This window comes from Chiloscyllium plagiosum, unplaced genomic scaffold, assembly GCF_037043375.1.
Source record: "Chiloscyllium plagiosum isolate Xiang-an unplaced genomic scaffold, Cpla_swu_hap1 HiC_scaffold_30, whole genome shotgun sequence".
NCBI lineage: Eukaryota > Metazoa > Chordata > Chondrichthyes > Orectolobiformes > Hemiscylliidae > Chiloscyllium > Chiloscyllium plagiosum.
The window spans coordinates 35,759,818-35,784,022 of record NW_028270168.1 but is presented as its reverse complement, the minus strand read 5'-3'; the positions used below and the strand labels follow the sequence as shown (position 1 = coordinate 35,784,022).

Genomic DNA, 24,205 nt, shown 5'->3' with positions numbered 1-24,205 from the left:
GTTAGCTGGCTGCTGGGTGGAACTTGGGTGACAGAAGGCCCAGCAGTTCATTCCCCAGCAGCTGCCAAGTAAATGGTGGAGGGGGGGTTCTGCACGTGATCAGGACTGTGGGTTTTAGAGGAAAGTTTTACACATGACAGAGAGGTCTTCAGGAAATCTAGATGTGTTCAATGGAGGGTAGATGTCATGGCATTGAGTTTTAGATGTGACTGGTGATGATTGGTGCTGATTGGAGACAGCACTGTGGGCAGCAACGAACAACAATTCCAAGTTCCCCTCCATCCTGATTTGGAAATATTGTGACACCTCTAGGAGGAGTGGGACTTCAATTCAGGCCTTCTGACTCAGAGGTAGAGGCACTACCACTATAACACATGAACCCACCATACATATCACTGGAAGTTGGGACTCTTCTGACACAAAGCTCCCTTCCTGGTAGGTCTGACCTGAGGCAGGGAAGCTGCTATTGCTCTCTTCTTTAGGCCTCTGACTAATAGTGAAGTCAGGCCTTGATGACATAATTGAGATCTACACCAAGACTTCACCAGCTTTAGCGAGGTCAACAGTGCAAGATAACTTTACATCTCGGCAGGTAGTGACAGCACAAACAGTAACTTGCTGTCCTCCTGTTAACCATCTCCCTGATTGATTTCTGTCAGGTGGCAGGAAGGCCTGGTAAGGGTTACCCCTTTAAAATCATCAGGAGCTGCTTTTTCCTTTCTAAACCTTAGTCTTAAAACTTATGTTTTAGCTGGTGAAGGTTATAAGAAGTGGAAAAGGGATGGTGTATAAACCCTTAAAAGGCGAGGGGGGGTGCGGGGGGATGTAAATTGGATAGTCTCCAAAAATGAATGTTGGGTCTTATGATTGTAGCAAAAATTGGACAATTGCTATTGAAATTCCATTGTGTGATTTTAAATCTGAATGTTTCATGGACTAAAGTGACTTTTAAAAAGAACTTAAAATGGCTCAGTGATGACTAACCATTGGACTGAGGCAAACTTTGTGAAACCAATGTGACATACCCAAAACCCGTTTGCAGTGAAATTGCCACTTCATCCAAAGTCATGAAACCAGACAACTGAGTCAGCGTCAAGAAATTCACATCTTCTTTAATTCATATGTATATGACAATTTCACATTTTGGGAAATGATCAACCCACTTGCCAAATAGCCAGCTTGGAAAAAAAGAATGAGCAGACTCAGGAGTATAGGAATGGACTTATATCAATAGCTGCTTCTGAGCAGCAAAGCATAAACCAAGAGAAACAGGTCTATAAGCAAGAACTGGACAACACTCTCCCTGCTTGTCTCATACTCAATCCACAAAAAAAAACACGATGGAAAAACAACAGCTGTTCACTGAGAGCTCAAGATTTGCAAATGTTCCCACAGCTGAAGATACAAGACAATAGCTAAATAGTCAGGACTCATTAGATTAAAATCTAACATATTGGGAACTCCAAATGTTTAAACTACAAATGCCTTTACCTTGCTGCCTATATAAGACACCCTTCTCCCAACCCCTACCTTATTTTTCAGATTATAGCCTGCACTTTGTGTTAGTTTTTTTGTGTTTGTTGGTAACAAAATCCCTCTTCCTTTCACTCAAGAAAAGAAATTTGCTCCTTGATTTTGATCAAGTTTACTAAGTTTTAATTCCAGAGTGATAGCTACATACTAAAAATGAAATAAAAATATATTTGTTGCAAGATGAGGTTAAGAAGAGAGGGGCTGACCACCCAATCTTATCTGGGATCATTAAATAGACTAATGCTGACAGAATGCAAATAGCATGTTATCTGCTCACTTGAGTGATTGCAGTGTGGAGCCAGCATTAACCATGACATTTATTGGCTGCACTTGTCAGCAGGGCCACCAGATCTAACTTGGTAGTACCAGTTAAATTTAGCTGACACGGCATAAAGGGGAGGTAGGTTGTGGCTGGAGCAGGTGCTGGAAGTCCTGTGGGGCTGAATCAGCCTGGGAAAGACAGATGAATGGAACAACACGGAAGAGTAGACACCAAACTACAAATGCTTTTGGTGGAAGAGGTGGAAAATCGAGGATATGTCTGTATGCTGTCAGAAGGCAATGGGAGTGGATGGGTTTTGGATGTCAATACCGAGGCGGAGTTAAGCTCTGAAGACCTGGATGGAGTGGAAAAGAATATCAATGATATCGACCGAGTCATCAAGGTCAGTGACACGTCTTCAATATATCTGTAGCCCTAGCCCAGAATCACTATCTGCATTACTCACTTAGTGACAATGTCTATCAGGCCTAACATTTCATGGGCTTCACATTGTGTTCAGCATGCTGCAAGCCTCAAACCCACATTTCACATACACTGTCAGATTTTCAACTGTGACAGCACCTCAGCCCTGCAGACTGTGTGAAACCAACTGTCACATTTCCCCCTCTCCTGAAGGACACTGTGATACACTATTGGAAACATTAGGAGCTGACCAGGGGCACCAATACACACGAATATCCTAACCCATGGAGGCAATGGCACTGGCTGCTACTGGGATGTCCACTGGTGAGGTTGTTTGCAGGTTAAAATCATTGACGATAATATCTGCCATCACACCTCTAATTTTTCCATCATTCTTTTGCTTTCTGATAATATGCACCATTTACTTTTCCTCAATTCCCACACCACGACTGTACCAAAGTATCTTTTTTGTTTCAAATACCCAAGAGATGCAATGTTGCCAGGCAATAGAGGGAGGCTAAGAAGAGATTGATAATGAAGACAGTCACTGATTTCACATTTGCAGCCATCAAGACAGGTACTAATGTTGTTTGGATCTTAGAAAATTCATGTAACGGAAGTATTTGTATGTCAATGAGATATTAGCAAGGGTGGCCTGCAACAAAGTCAGTGCTGATGCTGGTTTGCTTGAGGTACACATGAGTTTTGCTGCAGAGGATTCAGATGCGAACCACATTGAGTAACCTACACAGGATGGCCAATGGCTTTGCCCACAGAGTACATGGTACCAATCTGCCAGAAATCCTGAGTTCAATGTCAAATAGCACAGAAGAGACCGACAAATAGGCACAGGCTTTTCGCTAAGTTTGAGCAATGAGTGGATACTGAGATAGTTACACTTTCTGTCTACTCTCTCAGAACTGATGCTGCTGATTGTCTAAATACTCTTGCCTTCAAAACAGTTGTTCAGTTGGTCTTCAATTAGTTTTCCAAATACCTACCGCTGAGACCTTGGAGTCTTTTTTAATTGACTACCAGTCCTGTTAACCCTGATGTGTATCTTTGCCTCCAGCATCATATTTTACCTGATGTAACAAAGTTTCTGTTACCCGTTGTTACATTACAAATTAGACTGGAATATTGTCATTAGAAGGATAACATATTTAGAATAGCTAACAATTGTATAGAAAACAAAAACAGAACTTGCTGGAAAAGCTCAAGAAGGTCTGGCAGCATCTGTGGAGAGAAATCAGAGTTAATGATTTGGGTCCAGTGACCCTTCCTCGGACCCTCTGATGTCCTGTCATAGCTGAGTTCTGAGAAAGAGTGACTGGACCCGAAACATTAACTCTGATTTCTCTTCACAGATGCTGCCAGGCCTGCTGAGCTTTTCTGGCAATTTGGGTTTTTTAAAATCTGATTTCCAGCATCTGCAGTTCTTTTGGTTTTTATATTGTATAGAAAAGTTGCATTTCTCATTTATATAAGTGTCTGGGCTGATATTAAACTATTAGATTACAACTGCTTCTGGCAGCATGATATGCTTCAAAGGATCCCGGTTAAGATGGAGTCTGAGAGCTTTGAATATTCAGGTCTCATGCTATGATGCAATGATACTATCAGGAGCATGTCTTTGAAAGGTATATTGACATACTAATTGTAAGACATAACACATCATAATATTGATGGTTGGCAGCAATCTGTGATCAAGCCTCACTACCGTCTTGCATGGTACTTTTGATGTGGTTTTCTGTCTGTGCTGATGTTAGTAATAAATAGCAGACACTGTGAAATGCATATGAGTACAGATTCTTTTATTAGAATTGAACTGTACCCTCTTCATTCATATATTTATCAATTTAGCTGATAATGATGTGAAATACTTATAATACAATTCATGAATCACAGTACATGAGCTTAATTAAGATGTACAATGAAAATGCTTTTTTTCTGCAGCCTAAAGAGAGTTTCAGTAATCAAAAAAGAAAGCAAATTGTATTTATTGGAGACTGTGGTGAGCTTTGTTAAACAGATGTACTTAAACACACACACACACTTTGTCCTGATTAACTTTGTGGTCATTCTCTGTCTTTCTTTTTATTCTGAGCAGTCATGTGACTTGACATTCCGCTTTGGACAACAACAGTTCAGTTTAATACTTTCCTTAACTTCTTTTTTGAAACAAAGCTGGTGAGTCCTCTCTATGGAACACTCTGTCTAATGCACCTATGGGCAATTTAGCATAGCCAATGCAGCTAATCTGCACATCTTTGGATTGTGGGAGGAAACCCACACAGACACAGGGAGAATGTACAAACTCCACACAGACAGTCACCTGAGGCAGGATTCAAATCCAGGTCCCTAGCACATAATGAGCTAATCCTAGTATATTTTACTAGGCTAACCACTAAGCCACTGTGTTCTTGAGCTGTACTGATTTCTTACTGAGTGTGGGGTGTACAGGTGACAAGGATACCAACTCAGAAAGTGCAGCATGAAACTTGTGACTAACTTATTCCTCCATCACTGTGTGCTGACCTAAATCTCAGGACTGGTGCCTGGGCTGGTAGGTGGGAATGGCGCCCCCACCTGCCCATAACTGGAACCTCAGCTCTCTCGAAAGTCAACAAACATCAAATGACACCGGTGGTGGAAATAGAGTGACCTTAGGTTGGTACACTCTCCCTCTCCTCCACGTCATCCTTGCTGGACAATGTGTGGTGGGGAGGATGTTAAAATCAATGAGTGCATAGTCTGGCTTTGCACTCGGGTAAAGCACAAGTCTGATTAATAGTTTGATATTTGTTATCAGGCAACAATCATCAATGGTGACTTTATGTGGAAGAATATTTCAACGCAGTTTAATATTGGGATGATTGGACAAAGTGAGAGATAGGAAAATATGAAGGAAGGAACCAAAAGTAAGCTAGAGAACATGAGGACCCAAGTACTCAGGCATGTCCAATCCTGGGAGGAGGACACTGCAGGATGGTAGGAAATAGTTTGGTTGTCTGGCCGGTTTGGGAACAGGGAATAGATGTCAGTGCAGCAATGGTTTGTGTTTTTTAAATGTAAGGTTAGGAGGAGCGTGCCTGAACCATGGTCAGGTCCTAGTATATTTTAAAAAGTTATCTTGTTGGTTGTAGTGAAGTAGTCTCATTTGGGTCACTTACCTCAGCGAGACCAACCTCACCATAAAGACCTCATATGGACAAGCCCTTATTTGAAAAGATAAAAAAGCTAATGGTTGCTCCAGGTGTAAGCACTAATACACGGATTAGTTCATAATGTGCATGAATCATGCTGGAGAGTATGGCTGGGTAATGCCTCAAACAGAGAGAAGTGCACTATCAATTTTCAATGGCCACTTTTTAAAGATGCCTTTGAAGGAAGGTGTGGCAAACAAAATTTTCAAGTATCAGGGAAATAGTGATGAAAAGACTTGTTGTCTGAATGTGGAGGAGAAGGAAACAGAAACAAAAGTTAATTTCTAGATGGAAAGGTGGAGGCCGTCAGTAGGAGTTGGTGCAAATCACTCTGATAAAATGAAAGTTTAAAATTAAGGACTGTAACATTGGCATACCAGAGAATAGAGAGCCACTACAGCTGGCAAAGATGGAAATCATAGCTTTTATGTGAGGGGGGACTGCGATCAGAGAGTTTGACATTATGTGGAGGTTGTGAAGCATCAAATGGGAGCCTAGTTGGACAGCTTTCAAGAAATCCATTTTAAAGGTGATGAAAGTTTAGATTAATGTCTTGATGCATAGGGAGATATTATTTTGGAGGTGCATATTGATAGATTAAAATCATCCTAATCCTGCTAAAATGTCCGAGAGAGGGTCACCACATATCAGGCAAGGGGACAGATTAAGAGGGAGAGTCCTTCATGATAACCTTAGCTGCTGCAGGAATTAACCTCAAATTGCAAACCAGCCAACTGAGTTAACTGACTCATACTGGCTGGGTTACCCTGAAGATCCCTCCTTCTCAACGTCATCCTTTGCCTGAGGTGTAGTGACCCTCAGATTAACACATCATGAGATAGCAGCCTACGGTCCTCTGGGACTGTGGTGAATTTACTTTTACTGGTAGGATTTGGCATTGGAAGTCCAATGGAAGATGTGCTTAGGTTGTACTTCACAATTGTTTCAGTGTCAGTGAACAGCAAGGGAGAATGAAAGAATAAGGCCCAAAGTCATATTAACGCAAAGAAAGGATGATTAAGATGTAACAAAAAGGCTATTTCTTCCAAGGCTTCATGTTGAGCAGATAACATAGCTCTTGCACATAACATTTTGGAGAAAATTGTAATGGCATACATGACTAATGTACATGTGAAATGCTGGAGGAGACGCTTTTAAGATATTTGAGAAAGATTTGGAACCAGGAGAGATTAGTGCCATGAAGAAGGACTATTGTGCAGAGGTAATGGAGGAATCGCAGTGGTCAATAATGTCAAACATAAGGCAGGGGCCATGAGCCATTATTGTCAGTATCATATCTCCTAATGTGTCCGAATTCATATGTTCATAAAAGCAAAGAGGGCTGCAAGGTTATTGGGGTGGGTGGGAATGTGGAGTGAATGGGTCAGCATGATCTTATGGATTGGTGCAGTCATCGTGAGGGGGCTGAGTAGCCTTGGCCTACTCCTAACCTGTATGTTCATATAGAGTCTGGTGCAACTGAAAAGTGGGGTTCTGGAAGAGGCAATCAGGGATTGGTATGGAGGTGGAGAGAAAACAGAGTTATGTTTCAAGTTCAATGACCCATCTTCTGAACTTCAGTTTTCTTTTCACAGATGCTGCTCGACCTGCTGAGTTTCTTCAGCAATTTTTGTTTGTTTCAGCATCTCCAGCATCTACAGTTCTCTGTTATTATATTGACTTGGGAATACTGTTATTCGTATTTGAGCTTTGACCAATCAGATTATTTTGCGGGTCACTTTGCTGCAATGTCTATCTCAATCTTTCCCACATTAAACCACCTTTCTCCATCAGATTCATCTGACATCAAGGTGGAAGAAAAACATTGCTCATGTTAACTATATTTTCCCTCCCTAATGGCGTTTTGGGTGTACCGACACCAAATGGATTGCAACAGTTTATGCAGGCAACTCACCATCACCTTCTCAAGGGCAACTGGGAAGGGGTGATAAACATTGGTCTGACTAGGGATGTCCACATCCAGTGAGTGAATTAAAAAAGCTTAACATGTTAGCGTTATTGACAGGTTTAACTAGCATTGGTGTGAAATTTATATTTACGTTCACTCTGTCTGTTAAATAGATTGAAGTGTAGATATTGAAATAAAGCAGAATGTCCCAAAAGCAGTGCATGACTTTTTTAAAAATTCCATCCGCTTATCACAGCACTAAAGAAGTGAGGCGGAGAAGATGTGCTTACTATGTATAATTTATGAGAAGTTAGATCTTTGATTAAAGTAACATGTAAAAGCAAGATAACACTAATCAGACACGATCTGTGATATTGTAGGGAGTTTCAAAACAAACCACGAACCAATGAGTGAGAAGGGGTGTGTCTGGAGTCCCAACTGTCAAAAGAACAGGGCACTTTCTGTATGAGTTAATTCAGTGACATGAATGGCAGCGTACACGAGCAAACAGCTCCATTGACTCTTAGTGTGTAGATGCACTAGGAATATGTCACCACAAAGATTGCTTCCAGATTGTTTTTGCAGGGATTTCTGAATTCAGACGACTCGTTGCTATTGACTTAGGGTGAGTGGTGAGTGTTTCAATATTAGTTTCTGTATCTTTTAACAAAAAGCAGTCAAAATGTGTTAAAATTAGTATCTTATCTACTTGGTTTCTGTGAAAAATGATCTTCAACACTGTTTTCTTTCGTAGTTTGTGAGTGGATTTATTCTGGTATGTGCATCAATGTACATTTTGCAATTTAGGGTTGTCTGTACTGTTATTATGGTTATTCATTTACCCCAGTTTTTTCAGCAGACTCTGCCCAGCACCAGCCCCTTGCAGGGAGGACTGGCGGGTGATATTAACAACTCTAGGTGCCCACTAATGTCACTTCGTAATCATCTGCAGAGAGAGTGAAGGTGGATTGGATCAAATCATCTGACACTGCTCTTCTCAGTGTGTTCAGCATCTCAGTTCTGCTAGTTCACTGACATCTCAGGACTGGCTGAAATTGGGAAAACATTGTGTGGGTGAGTTGCTGCAGAGCCACAATATGCACCTTGTGATGCAGCACCTCACTTCTGCAATTCAAATATTGTAAACACCTGAAAGCTTTTGCAGAACCGATATAGAGAAAATTCAGAAACAGCATGCGAAATCTGCCAACACGTTACAAATTGCTGATACTTGTTGTTTTTGATAATTAAACAAATCAGAATTGAATACAGTACAGTGTTGTATTTTATTCCACTGTGTGTATGTTATGTGCACTGTCTTTTTAAATTTTGCTCTGGCTCTTTTGATTGGTTGTCTGCTCTGCCAACTGGTATTGAATACTTAAGTGTAGACTCTCTTCCATACGATAATGGGAAGGGGCAGACTGCCATCTAGTAAGTGTCAATCTTGGCAAGGTTTTAAGGAAACTTTCTGTTGGTGAGCCTTCGAAAGTTTTCTGACACTGTATTCTCAAACTCCCCTCATTACAATACAGCATGTCCTAATTGGCATCCGACTTGTCATTTGGCCCCACTCACCACAACTGTAAGTATTGGCTGTGCTGGTTCTTCCTGGCATTTCCAGTGCCACCTTTAGAGGTTTGCTGTGCATCTGGTTAAAGTTGTGGCACTCTGCAGCTGCTCTGAGCAGTTCCTGCCGATTGCCCCGGACATGTTGAACAGGGGGTAGTTGGTACCCATCTTCCTGAGGAGAATAGGAAACTGTATATTGATGAGGTGAGATACCATAGTAATGAAGATGCTGATACACACTAATTCAAACAAGCAGGCCCCTCTCCCACCAGCGAGAATCTCATCTTTCCTTTCAACACTTGGATGGACAACTAAAGTTTTTGGTACCAGGAAGCTCCTCACCAGCTTTCTCATGCGATTTTCCCAATTTTTTTCACCAGGGTCTCCATTGTTCAGAGCTGGAAGGGATATGCGTACGATGTTCTATTTGTGTTTTAGTTTTGGGCTGAGCTAATTTAAACTCACCTAGGGTTTGGTAATAATACACATAAATAAAGTGAATCTAAAAATTACAAAGTAAATATTTATATATCTGCTGCAACATAAGCTTACTCTGATACCATCCTGGTGGGAGAGGTGGTGCCTTTTGTCTCATCTCAGGTGGACCTAAAAGCTTCCATAGTGTTATTTTAAAACAGAGGGCAGGAAGTGGGAGGCGATCCCCAGAGTCCCGGACAATATTTATTCTTCACCCATCCAAATTGCAGATTATTGGGTCCTTATAGTTTACAAAGATATGTCTTTGCTTCTTTCTCATCTTAATGTACGGCAATAATATAAAATGTCGAGAGTGTGGTGCTGGAAAAGCACAGCAGGTCAGGCAGCATCTGAGGAGCAGGAGAATCAACGTTTTGGGCATAAGCCCTTCATGAGGAATGAAGCTTGTAGGCCAGGGGGCTGAGTGGTAAATGGGAGGAGGTGGGGCTGGGGGGAAGGTAGGTGAGAAAGTGATAGGTAGATGAAGGTGGGGGTGGAAGGTGATAGGTAGGAGAGGAAGGTGGAGCAGATATATGGGAAAGAGGATGGACAGCTCAAGAGGATGGTGCAGAGTTGGAGGCTTGGGACTGGGATAAGTTGGGGGGAGGAGAAATGAGGAAACTGGTGAAATCCACATTAATCCCATGTGGTTGCAGGGTCCCAAGCCGGAAGGTGAAGTGTTCTTCTTCCAGGTATCAGGTGGTGAGGGTTTGGCGATGGAGGAGGCCCAGGACCTGCATGTCTTTAGTCAAGTGGGAGGGGGAGTTGAGTGTTCAGCCATGTGGCAGTGGGGATGGTTGTGCGGGTGTCCCAGAAATGTTCTCTGAAATGATCCGCAAGCTGGTGTCCTGACTCCCCGATGTAGAAGAGATCACATTGGCTACAACAGATACAGACAGGATATGACGTGTATGGAAGTACAGGTAAATTTCTGTCAGATGTGGAAGGATCCTTTGGGGCCTTGGACGGAGGTGAGGGGGGAGGTGTGGGCACAGGTTTTGAAATTCCAGCGGTGGCAGGGGAAGGTGCCAGGAGTGGTGTGTGGGCTGGTGGGGGGTGGGAACATGGATCTGACAAGGGAGTCACGGCGGGATTGGACTTTCTGAAACACTGATAGGGGTGGGGAGGGTAATATATCCCTCGTGGTGGGGTCTATTTGGAGGTGGCGGAAGTGGCAGAGGATGATGTGATGTATGTGGAGGTTGGTGGAGTGGATGGTGAGGACCAGGAGGGTTCTGTTCTTGTTGCGTTGGTAGGGGTAGGGTTCAAGGATGGAGGTGCGACAGCATCTGCAGTCCTCACTTTCTCCTGGTAATATGGAATGAGCAACACTGCAGAGGCTGCCTAGGATTTCCCCAATTTCATTTCCATTGCTGTTAAAAGGTTGAGTTTGTTGATGTTCAGTTCCACAGGTGGTGTTGCCAGCCCTCTGGTACAAGGCTGAATTGTTTATTTGCCAGCCTAAATATTGTGTGTTGTTAAACCTTTTGATTATGGCAGCTGATACAGCCGAGTCCTATCTGCACCTCAATGAATGCACATTTCAAGCAGGGACTTGTGTGCAGTAATAAATCTTAGCTGATTATTTTTGTCATTTATCCCCTTGTTTGCTTCCTCACCGATATGATGGTACTGAGACAGAAGTAGCCCCCTCTTGGCCATTTTGGCTCGATATATTAGCTTGCACAGATTGCGAATCTACTCTGGGAGCTCTCTAATCAGTGGAGCTCAATGCTACTCTACATCTCTGCACACTTAACAAATTACATTAATAAGTTCATGATGACCGAGGACAGCTGCCTTGATATCCATTGTGAGCACTGATTATTGTGTGGACACTATTAATCTCCAATCTTAAAATAATATTGTTAATCCATCAAAAATCAATAAATATCAAGTGCAGTGCTGATTAGATAGATGCACCTGGCAAAATTAGAGTAAATAGATTTGATTTGAATTTTTTAAATTCTCCAATAAATAAATTCTCTTACTTTTATGGGTTTCCTTGAACCTCATGCTATCCAGGCAGAGAGGGATTGTCTGTTTCAAGATTTCAATCATTGCCGATACCTGGTGCTCGGCAGTGTCTTGAGATTACTCCCCCTCCAATTCTCTCTTCCTGTCTGGAAGTGATTAGTCTGCACTCAGCATATCCCCACAAAGGCAGCAATCTGTAAGCCACCTATTTCTAGTAGACATAATACACCCTGCTATCCAAGGCAGACAATGTAACTACTTTGTTAACCAGGGGAAAATCCTGTTGGAGAGTGACACAATTCAATCTTGTTGTGCAGAGACTGAAATGGATTGTGACTGTTTCATTTTAACCACATAGCCACAAGTACCATACAGGCAATGTATCAGTTACATTTCTGGTGAATTATAACAGTTGTAGATGTACTTATTGTAAGGAAGTGCGTCAATGGCATGGGTATTTACATATTTTGTTAACTTATATTGTGAGCCAAACAAGGAAGTTGTGCATTTTAACTGTGTAATTGCTGAGAAGTGGTCCAGACCTTGCAGCTGTCCCTACCACAGACATTCAGAGAGTGTGCATTTCCTCTCTCTGTACCGCAATACAATACTGGACTTTGGTCCTATACTGGCCTTTTTATATTTGTGAGAAGGAGAGCAGATGGTGTCTGGATGAGCAAGAATCAGAGTAAAACATTCCTTTGTTTGTTCTTCTGAGAATGTTTATGTCAGACTAGTCATGCTGTCTTTCTGCTTTGTTAACCATACCTAACCCAAGCAGTTTGGGGTTTTAATCATTCTTGCCATTAAACTCCTTTCTTTTCTTTTAACCCTTTAGCTGCTCCTCTCCCCATTACACGACTAGTTGCCTGACATCACCTACTTCTGCTGCATACCTCTGCTGGTATCACTGTGTAACTGGTCAAAATGAGGTAAACTGATCTTGGAGAGTCAGCTGTACTCTGCTGTTATGTCATGTGAGGAAGCTTCCACACAAGGCAGTTGTAAACAAATGGGGACATATGTGATGAGAGAGGGAAGGAGGGTGGAATGCAGGTCTGGACTCATGTTTTACTATTCCATTATTTAGTTTTATGTATTTAGCCAATACATAATTTAACCAGGAAACAAGCAGAAACCTTCCCATTTGCTGAATTTACAGTTCATTTATGCAGAGGGGTAACTCCTTGAAATTTGCAGTATAGTTTATGCCTCTCTCCAAGTGCTTTGCACTGAGGCCCCATGGTGGAGGTTGGTTGTACAGATCCCCTGTTCTGAACCTCTGTGGCAAGGACAACTCCTGTCTTGGTCATTCAAACCTTGCCATTTGATTGGACAATTGCAGACTTTTTGACGTTGCATTAGCTTTGTTTTTAGAAGATGCCTCATTTCCAAAGCAAAGTGATATTGACAGTCTGGGTTCAATTCCTGTAATGCCTGAGGTCACCATGAAGATCCTGCCTTCTTGCCCTTTTCCCTTGCCTGAGTTCTGTTAAACTTGCGGTTAAGCGCACCACCAGTCATCTCTCTCTAATGAGAGACTGGGACTATGGAAACTATCATCTTAGAGGTAAACAAGAAAAATGTGATCAAGTCCAGCATTTGGGAGATTGAACATGACTAACTAGCTGTTGGATCACTTCTTCTTTTCAAAGAGGTATAAAACCACCACTATTACCAAGCTGCCTGTCTTCAAACACCGCAGGTAGAATCTGATGACTGCAGTATGGTTAAGTGGTTAACAAACAGAACCAAGACTCACTCACTCATCACACCTATCAATTTTGGTCCCTTCATAGATTGAGAACATTTATTATCTATTTTTCAGCTGCAAGTTTTTGTATTTTGAATCTCGTTTAATATATATTTCTGGGACCATCAACTCTTAACGCCCAGCATTCTGTCCCTCTCCAACTTTTATTGTGAGAATCAAATGGGGAAAGTGATTACCATCGTTTGTGTGGTTATACTCATCTAAACTGTGTGTGGGGAGTTTCTACAGGATGCTTGAGGCTGAGGAACTGAGTACATTTGCTTTCTTATAAATGCATCATTTACTCATTAAATGTTACCGTGGTTCTGAATGTATTTTAACCATGGAATACATTGCAGGTTTACAAATCTTGTGGTATAACAAGATATATTGCAATTAATATAGAACAGACAGAGTAAAGTTATACTTCAGGCCAGGAATGATAGAACGATCTAAGTAGTGTTTTGAGTATTTAAAAGAATGCATGTTTGGATCTGGATGTGTTCCAAGGACAATGGGAGTGAATAGTCAGTAAGTCAGGCCATTGGAATTCTGTGCAGTGGGAATAAGTGATTTGATTAAGATGCTGTCTATTTGGGTGAGAACCCTTGTTCCTCCTTGCTCCATGGGAATTTTTTTTTAGAAAAGGCCTTATCTGTTGTTGGCAGCCTGGGCGAAACAGACCTGGTCTGTTAGCGATCTATTACCCATCTTGAGCTGGGCACATGGGGGTATGCTTCTGATTTTGAAGGAAGGAAAGGAGTACCCTGGGGACCTGGTAGGTTGGCTCAGTAATGGAGAAGAAAAACAGGTGCAGTCCTGAAAACTGCTTTGAGCTCACAACAGTTGATGGATCCTCCCCAAGTTGGTGCAGAAATTGTACCTGCTGCAGTGCAAGCTTCTGAAGTCTGGGCTGGGGAACACTTGCTATTTTTAATCTCAATAATTCAGTCATTACACCCACCTTCCTTTTTAAACCTGTCTGAAAATAAGCCTTTTACAAAGCTGCAGCTCATTCATAATATGTATCACCCTCACCTCCATGTATTTCACATCTATTTTGTATTGCAGTAACCCCAGCCATTGGTGACAGATGTCTTGTCACAAACACTGCTATTAATTCTGAAACATTCTAAAGTATCAGTTTATGGTTTCCATCCAAAATCGAGAAATTTAAAGCTTGTTCCTTTATTTCTTAGAACTGACACTTAACTACATAGGTGTGATGAGGAATAAAAATGACATTCTAACAGCCTTTTGTATGTGGTTTTGACATAGCTATATGATTAACTGTCAGATCCTAAAAAAATGTTTAGAAAAACATTGAATTTAGCTGTATTTGAGTAAGCAAACATCACTTGACATTTTATTTTAATATCTTATGACCAGGTGAGGAGGGATAATTTGCTCCTTTTTTTGTCAGTCCCTCTCAGTCCGTCACATCAAATATTTTTATTTCCTTTCTCACATGTTGATATCATTCTTAAGATAAACTTAGTTAACCAAATCAAAAATGAAGAAGAGCCAATTTCACGAATTTTTGATTGAAAGAGAATGGAGTTTATCACCTAATAAACTCACACCGTACAAAAACACACTATAAAGTTTTAAAGGAAAAGTGGTTGTGAGAAGGGTGTCTGGTAATAAAGGGAAATAGAAGCAAATGAGGTACATATCTTAAGAGTCCCCTGCATTTCAAGAATGAAATGACCTGCATTTAACTGTTTAGTTGCTGTCTTGTTTTCTCTAATGATGCACCTGTGGATATCCCAGGATTCTTAGAGAGTGGTTGTTTTTGTTCCAAGGTTGGACTTCATTTGCTAACTCCTGACCGTGACAGAGATTGAGTGAAGAGTTTTCAGTATCCTTAGTGTCCATGGCCATGTTGTTTTCTACATATGGTTTCTTTGCACGTTCTGCTATCTGTATCAATGTTTTATTTCAAGTTGGATAGTTGTAGACAGCCTTTCATCTCAATATATGAAGTTATAGTGCAATTGTGAAATAAGTAAAACAATTATACATGAATTTTCTGATAGCTCACTGAGTCTCTGTGCCTTTCGATTAAAATGGTAATTCAAATGCAGCCAGTTTTATTACATGTGGGTTGCCTTGACTTGTCAAGTTATAACAACCATTTTAAATATTAAAGTCAAATGATAAAAGCTGAATATTATTAGTACATTTTTTCTAAAATTGTAACAAGGGTCCTTGTATAAATAATACTAGTTGCAGTTTGAATTTTATCTGCAATGGAACTTTAACTCTTAATATTTAATGTCCAAATAACAGAGGCTACCTTAGTACGTGTATATGAATATTGTTTCCTCTCCTTGTGTCTGATTATTGAAAATTAAGATATTACAATTCAAAAATAGGGAGAAAGAAAATACAATTCAATAAAATCTGCTGTTTTGATTAACTTGTTAGGATGCTTTCAAAAGAACCCTATTTAATTTTTCTAATGCTGCAATGCATTAACTACGCTCAGCTGACTATTAGCAGGACAAGGACTGTGGCCTAAGAGAGCTCTGAAAGGCATCAGCATTGACAAGAATAGCAACAAGGACCAGCTATGCAGAAAGCAAGATGTGAATGGAATTAGTTCTACTGACTATGAGAGGGCAGGTTTTGAATCTGGCATAATTTTTCACTTCACTATTAACATACAATGTTTCATTCTCACAGGTTAACATACTGTAGAGGAATCCAGGTAACCATCTGAACGATACAGTAAACAAGATGGAATCCCCATTATGGAACGTGACTGAAGAGCCCACACGTTTGGTGTAAGTTTGCAGTTCTGTATTATTGTCCATTCTCAATTCACTCTTGTACTTTTTAATATATGTAGTTATCCCTGGTAAGGCATTCTGAGTAACGTCTTCCTCAAAGAAGGAGAAAATATGTAATATAACAATTCCTCAATAGTTCATTACATTTTTTAATAGTTTACTTATCAAGGAAGAAATTATGTAAAACATATTCTTTATCATACATTACTGCTAAAAAAAACTCTGTAGTCACTCAATCTATGGTACAAACTTCAATCTACTTGAGGTGTTGGTGATTGAGCCAATGTGTTGTGTTTTCACTTCATGATTTCACCTCAGGGTGAAATAAATGTTGCAGAATTAAGCAACAGATCGTGTAGGGAGAATGGAAATTGCAGCAGCCAGCGGTGGTTTGGAATAGTGCCACTTGCTAAGGATAGTGAAAAGCTACCTCATCAGTTTGAGTAAAAACCTGAGACTATCTGGACATGTAAAAGAAGCTGACTGATGACCTCTTCATCATGGCTTTTCCAAGCAATAATGTGGTTGCCCCAGCTGTAACCTATTGCCATTAATTTCAATGGAAAGGAAATATAAACTAGATACAATGTCTGATTAAGTGAGTGATTTGTTACGCTATACAGAAAGGATTATTTCATGTGAAAATAATTTCCACATTCATGTTTAAACAGGAAATGGGTTGAATAATTAAATAGTTATTCACTGAATTTGTTTGCTCCTTGGATGCTCTGGAGTGCGTTATGTGTCTGGGAGCAAACCTGTTGTGCTCTTATTAACAAGTTTCAGTGTCCTGCTATAAATTTTGAGATAAAGTCAAGATGTTGAATACTATGTTTGCCTTGGAGACCTGGTTCCACATGGCTTCCATCAGCTATTGAGGCAAGTTGAGCATCATGTAGTGAGTTGTCAGCAAATTACCCAGTCAATTCTGAAATGAATGGACTAGTTACAGCGCTTGCTGACATGTTAATTCTGGTCTCTGCCACTTTCTCCAAACAGGATGATTTGATTAAAATTCATGCAGATCTATGAATGCTAGGACTCCTCTAAGTAGTTGAGAGTAAATGCACTTTATCTCTGGCAATATGTACAGAATATCAATGTTCCTCATCTGTGGTCTCAGTGTTGGTGCAGCTGACCTCAAAGGTTCACCAGCGAGTGAGAGGAAAGTTGGAGGCATACCTTTGCTCACCAGTGAATGGGAAACTGGGAGACATGGGCCTTGAATTTCCTGGGAATTACTCTCTCTTTGCCATTGTAATATTGTCATGAGTGTGATGGCAGAGGGGGTGTGTCTCCCAGCGCATTCTCAGATAATGAGAGACTGGAAGAGGTGGGTTTCCATTGTAATCAGAATAAAGTTACCATCAGTTTGATCTGCAAGGACATTCTTGGTCACAAATGCAATGGGAAATCAAAATGAAGATGAGGGGGTGTCCATAACCTACTGCCACTCACTCATGAAGAAAGCTCTGTTGGGTGAAAGCTACAGAACTGTCAAGTATTTGAAAAACCATACATCAGAGTGAGTCTTTGTAGCAGATAAAATTAAGTGCAAAAATTAAATATTTTTCATTCTTGTAAATACTGAAAATACTTTTGAAAAGTTAGGTACATTCCATTGATGCTTTTCCATCTGATGAAATTAACAGACGGGCTGAAAATTTCTTCTGAAATTTATAAGAAAGTCAATTTTTGTTTACGTTCTTGAACTAGAGTATAACTACTTTCCATTGTAATGTATTCTCTGAACCAGAGTTAGTAAAAAGCAACTTCTTCAGATTTGTACACATCTTTTACCAAATGACTCATAAACCTTATGAGACAGAAAACTCCAATAAGGTTAACTTATTACATAAATCACAGAATCCATGCTGTGTGGAAAGCAGACCATTCAGCCCATTGTGTCTACACTGATCCTCTCAAGAGCATCCCACCCAGACTTGTTCCCCTACCATATTTCTGTAACCCTGCATTTCCCATGGCCATCCCACCTAGCCTGTACATCCCCAGTCTCTATGGACAATTTAGCTTGGTCAACCCACCGAACTGTACATCTTTGGACAGTGGGATATTATTATATTGCAATTGAATTTTAGAAATACTAATATTTAGAAATAATTTGTGGCCATGCTGAATGCCTGCATTTGGCTTTAAAATGCTATTGGTTGCCTTAGAATTATTAACATGTTTCCTCCATTTAAGTTATGCTGTTACTCATAAAACTTACACTGTTGAAAGACTGCTAAAACCATGTTCACTTATTATCTAAACTTAGCAAGTCAGTCACTAGTTTTCGCTTTAAGTGTAGTTACCTTAGGAAAATGTTTGCAGTGACCTTTCAAATTGTTAACAGATGTGTTTGGTGAGTTTTAAGGTCATTGTACATTTGGATAGAAAATTAAGTGCCGATAATTCTGCACAGTTTACATCCTCAATGTAATAGCTTCCCTGTCAAATGCTGTGTATCTGTCTCATACAAGGCTATAAATGTTAGGAAAATGCAAAGAGTGAGATTTACAGTCAAGCAGAAATAAAGAGCCTGCAAATTCATTGAGACACTGGTAAATATTGGTTTTGTATATAGTATAAAATGGTTGAGTTTGCAGCTCATTTTGCATCTTCTGATTTTTATGTCCATTTGCTGCTGAATCACTCCATCTGTTTTATAAGAAGTCAAGATTTATTCCACGGTCTTCTGTTTGTTAACAGCTTAGAGTGACACAGAAGTTAGTTCCAATTTAAGTGGATTTAGGCTGGCATTCAGCTGTGTTCACTAAATGAAACCACTCTAACACTGGTGGTGTAATCATCTCAGAAACATACAAAAGAGCTCTCCCTACTCTCAAACGGATGGGTGTTGTTAGTGTATACATTCCTGTTAATTATTTCATTAAGTCTCCCAGGACAAATTCTGAAAAAGGCTGCATTTCTGGAAGCAAACCCTTTAAAAACCAAAGTCAATACCGTGTGGACAAGACGTAATTTCACAACGTAAGTTAGTCTAGCTTTCGCAGCGACGCTCCACCTGATGAAGCAGCGTCGCTCCGAAAGCTAGTGCTTCCAATTAAACCTGTTGGACTATAACCTGGTGTTGTGTGATTTTTAACTTTGTACACCCCAGTCCAACACCGGCATCTCCGAATCATAAGTTAGTCTGAGAATTCCTCCGAAATAAAATAAATCAAAATACAGGTTGTTGTGCTGTAACATGTGTTTCGTTAACGTAAATTCTCTGTAACGTGATTGACGAATGTGGGACACTGTTTCTATAGCACAAACTTTTAAACCGTGTGTTGACTGTAACACAATTACAATGTCAACACTTCAACTGCTACTTCGAAAGTGTGATTTTTTTATCATGGAGGTTGCACAAGAATGCAACCATTGCAATATAGAAGAACTACATGTATGACTGCTCATAAAAGGCACTATTACTCAAGTTCACTGGTGAGCTTGCCTTTTGAGCACAGTTTCTATTAACATTAAGTTTATAGGTGATAGAGAAACCAAGATATAGAGCTTCTTCTTAATAAAGTTTATGGATTTATTCACAGATACATGGTTCTCCTCATGCACCCCAGTCCCAGCCGTATTATATTTATATTTTTTCAATCTATATGTTTAAGATGTGTTATGTTACATCTCCATAGCCATCATAGGTGGGATGTAAACCAAAATCTATTGGTCTAGGGGTGTGGACAGTAGCACAGCATCACAGGAACAGAATTGCACACTAATTACTAGATCAATTAAGACCCATCTACTATTCACAAAATATGTTTTAATTAGCAGCTAGTAGCTCCGAAAGTGTTATTGGTGAATTTATCTTTAATATAATAATTTTTTTGAATATTTGTTTAGAAGAGACATTGGCTGGAATTTTAGTGGAAGGTGGGATAAGGGTCAGACAAACCAAGAAATCCGAGGGGGAGAAAGATGGACAGGGTAACCCCACAACTTTGCAATTCACTCCAGATTTTGGAAGGACAGGCTCTGGTGTGGATGGGAAACCCCATGGGTCTGATGGAATACTCTCCACTTGCCTGAACAGGTGCAGCTCCAATAGGTTCAATACCATCTAAAACAGCCCACTTGATTGGCACCACTCCCTCCTTCCTTTACCAGCTGCAAAGTTCATTGCAGCAACGTGCCAAGCCTCATTTGGCAACACCTTTCAAAATTGAGACCTTTACCACCTGGAAGGCAAAGGGCAGCAACTGCCCATTACACTGCCATCTGTACATTCCCCTCCATTCCACACACCATCCTGACTTGGAAATATATCACTGTCCCATCACTTGCAAACTGTCAAAAAGCTGGAACTCCATCTGTAACTGCACAAGGTGGACTGCAACATTTCAATGTGGCTTACCATCACATTCTTAGGGGCAATTAAAGATGGAACAAATGCTGTCCTTGCCAATGATGCTGATATGTCCATGTAAGAATTGCAATGAAAGAAAATGAATGGAAGTGGAAATATGAAGAAGTCCTTTCAGAAAACAAACATATTTTGCTTACAGATTCCTAATTATGCACAAAAAAGAAATTCCAGACCATACTATTTGTTTCTTTACAATTAAAAAAGAGATTTGTCTACGTCACCTTTAAACTAGCTGTATTTTTTTCTCCAGAGCAGTTTAAATGACAGACAGGATGTGAGAGTACAGCATCTGCTTTAGTCCCAGTAGAAAGCTTGTGACATAGGGATCAGGCAACAGTTGGACAGGAATTTAATGCTGCAATCTGCTACCCAGAAACAAATGGGCAGCTTAAGTTGAAGAGGGAAGGAAAGCATTGTGTCCTTGTTTTTAATTTATTTAAATTAACATATTAATAATCCTATTGCTGTTAATGTCAATTATTTATCCCATAAATTATTTCATTATTAAACTTTGGCCAATTTGGACTAAAGCAAGGTGAGACTCTTTAAAATGATGAGTAGATCAGTTTCAGAACTTGTCAGCTTTGCTCTTAATACACACTACTAAATGTTCAAGTGTTAGCTGGAAACAGTTTTTGAAATGCCCCATAATTGCTCACGTTGTCATAACAGTGGTAAAATATGGACTTTCAATTTTCAGTTTTCATATCTGACTTCAGTACCCGCAAACATTTAGGGATTAAAATGGTTTTAAAAAAAGGAAAAATGATGGTAAATTAGCTTCAGTACTCACCTTAGTGGATTGAACCTAGTTTATGAAGACAGCGTGAGATAAACAAAGGCAAGCTGAAGAAACATGACTATTTTAATCACAAAGTATTGAAACACAGTCAGGTACAAAAAAACCTTTACCTCCCAGTTTCCTTTTACAAATTTCTGGAAATTTCACATGCACTTAGTCCTTATTATCCCCTGAATTGTTACCCTTGGAACTGTGTACTTGTGAGGTCAGCCCCTGATTCCATCTACTTTTCTCCATCATGTCATCTGGACTGCCTCAGGAAACCAATTGCAGCCATTCACAGTACAAAGGAAAGTACATAGTAATGCCCCTATCTCTCACAGATAACAATGACTGTGTATACTGAGATGAAAGTAGACAGCAGATTATCCAAGATGGGAAAAACAGTGATGTGAAACATGGGAATGCACAAGTGAATTTTAGGAAAAGAGCTCTTGGGCATAGAAATGAAGTTAACTGGATCAGTAATGCAGAACTGGAGCATTCTCTCTCACTACAGATTCCCTCAGACTCTTGAAGAGTGTCCAGTGATAAAGCAAATTGGAGAAACAGTCTTGACCTTCCTTTGTACCAGACTGTCCCCTTTGTAAACTCTATCGGTTTATGCTTTGATATCACATTTTTTTATTTTTCTTAGGGTGTTAATTCATAAAATTATTCCTTTCATTCAAGGGAACCTTGTCATTGGCTCCATAATTTTGACTAGTACTTCATTTTAGTTGAAGTCTGATATAGTTGTGTACCAAAAAGAATTTAAATATTTGTTGTGACTGACCATGGAGTTTAAAAAGTGGAGGGCAATTCATCCCACCTCATCTGGTCATGACAATGTGCACTGACAGAATTTTATTTGAACCTTACCCTTTGTGTTTTTTTTATTGTGTTACAGAGGGATAGTGATGAATTCCAGTGAGAACTCCAGCTTGATAGGCCGAGTTGCCTGTGTCACCTGGGACCCCATGAGAAACATTATTCTCCCAATTGTCTACTTGGTGGTCCTGTTTGTTGGACTCTTTGGGAATTGCATCGCGTTGCTGACATTTCTACAGAATGCCAGGAAGGTTAAAAAAGCAATCCGGGTGTACCTGATTAATCTGACGCTGGCTGATATCCTGTTTAACCTCACTTTACCATTTTGGGTGGTTTATTATTTCAAGGGGGGAGACTGGATCTTCTCAGAGGTCATGTGCCGGTTAGCTGGAACATTCTACTATATAGCGACATACAGTGCCATCACCTTTATGATCTTCATTAGCATCAACAGGTACTGTACAGTCCGAATGAAAAGACTCAACCTTCCTTTCAACAAGCCAGTTGGATCCCTTTGCACCTGTGCTGCAATTTGGGTAATTTGGATTGCATGTGCCATTCCTACATTGATACAGCAGCAGTCTTTCAAGAGGGGAACCATTGTAAAATGTTTTGAAGAATACTCTGGCAAGAGGTTTTATGTGTATGCATCTTTCACGTTCTTCCTCATATCCTTATTGATTGTTCTACTGAGCTACATTTCAATAATGAAAGCTCTTTCAGCCCAAGGGAAAACATCTCAAGGCATCCATCGAAGGCTGGCTAAATCGATGGTGCTGGGGATGCTTGTAGTGTTTTTGGTGTGTGCTTTGCCCTATCATGTTTTCCTAATCCCCTGGCAGTTAAGCAGAGCTAACTCCGAAGAGATTTCTCACTGTGGCCCTCCCAAGGCCATTGACATTATCCACCAATTGAATGTGGCTTTGCTGAGCATGAATAGCTGCATTGACCCAATCATCTATTGCTTCTCTGTAAAGCGGTTTCAGAGAGAGTTGATGAGAACATTCAGAAAACTGATGCGCTGTTTGCCCTTTCAAGTGCATACTTTTGAGGCCTCAGAAATTCATATCAGATCGACGTCACTCACTACGTCATAGCCTCGGGGCTGAGAAGGATTGGGGCCTGACCTTGAGGTCAGCACTCTGCAGTTTGTTACATACTTACAGCTGAGTTAGAAATGAAGTGCCAAGCCATCCTTGGAGCCATCACACTCAGGTTTTACTGCTAAAGCATCCATCGAGCTGTTCTCAGTGACTTCCCGCACCTATTGAAGCTTGGCATGACTCAAAAGACACTTGTGACTGGTACAATTTTTAAATTCCTACTGAGTGAATTTTCATCCTTAAAGAATGTGCAGCTTAAATTCCATCCACTTTTGGCATTAGAAGGCTTGCCTCAGAGCAGCAAGGTCTAAAACTGACTTTGAATTTCAAAGTGCTGACTTGAAAACAGTGTTGCCCCTAGGAACAGATCCATGAGAAACATGTCAATGAAGGGAGATTTGCTGGAAAAGTCTTAACATTTTTATCATAATGAAGTTGAATGGAAAGAAGGCAAGAGACACATGTTGATAAATTTGTACATCACTGAGTCATGTATCGGGAAGTACATGGGGAGGTGAATCCTCTCCTTTGCACTTAAAGCAACCATGTCAAAATTCTTTTTACTGACAATGGTTACAAACCTTTGTTCCATTTCCCAGAATACTCAAGTGGAAAATTGAATCAGATACATTGCTCTGATCTTATTCTGCACCGCAAACAATCCTGGTTATTTTGCTTCTTTGAAAATTTGTTTGTCTCATAAATTTTCTTTTTGTAGTGATACACTTCAGTTTGTTTATTGTGGTATCACTTTTGTACTTTGTAAAGTATTCATAATATTTTTGATTGTACTTTTCATTGAAATTCTGACCTTGACTTGTTTGAAGTCCTGGAGGCAATTAACACTGGAATCCAGCCTTCCATTGTGACTGTTTTTAACGAGAACTGTATTAAGTCTTGATGATTATGTGGACAATGTATATAAATGAATGCTGGCACAGCAGTTTGTAAAATAAATATTATTATTTATGGAAGAAAGAATCGCAGTAACAAAGAATCATTTGGCCTGTCAAATCAATGCTAGTATTTCCACCACATGCACAATCAGGTCTAATTGCACTCTCCTGCTTATTCCCCAAAGACACTCAGATATATCCATTCACTAATGCCCCTTTGACACATTGAGAGAGCAGGAAAGGGTGAGGGGATTTTATGAAGCCAGCAGCAAATGTGGTGTGCGGCTTAATTTGACAGAA

At 40.2% G+C, this 24,205-nt stretch overlaps 1 protein-coding gene across 3 annotated transcripts; it reads left to right on the top strand.

The window, feature by feature from the left end:
- Window positions 1–7,821: 7,821 nt before the first annotated feature.
- Window positions 7,822–23,990, top strand: LOC122563437 (platelet-activating factor receptor-like). Of its 3 annotated transcripts, XM_043717176.2 has the most exons (4): window positions 7,822–7,958; window positions 12,198–12,291; window positions 15,801–15,901; window positions 21,986–23,990. In XM_043717176.2, exons 3-4 carry the CDS (start codon window positions 15,855–15,857, stop codon window positions 23,001–23,003), a joined length of 1,065 nt encoding a protein of 354 aa, XP_043573111.1. In that variant the 5' UTR covers window positions 7,822–7,958; window positions 12,198–12,291; window positions 15,801–15,854; the 3' UTR covers window positions 23,004–23,990. The 3 variants fall into 3 exon arrangements, with proteins under 3 accessions (XP_043573111.1, XP_043573109.1, XP_043573110.1); XM_043717174.2 differs by lacking the exon at window positions 12,198–12,291; XM_043717175.2 differs by lacking the exon at window positions 12,198–12,291 and having other exon boundaries at window positions 7,822–7,965.
- The last annotated feature ends 215 nt before the right edge of the window (window positions 23,991–24,205 follow it).

Coding starts and splice junctions, on each gene's coding strand:
- LOC122563437 (XM_043717174.2), top strand. CDS start 15,855: ATGGAATCCCCATTATGGAACGTGACTGAAGAGCCCACACGTTTGGT. Junction 15,902..21,985: donor GAAGAGCCCACACGTTTGGT/GTAAGTTTGCAG, acceptor ATTGTGTTACAG/AGGGATAGTGATGAATTCCA.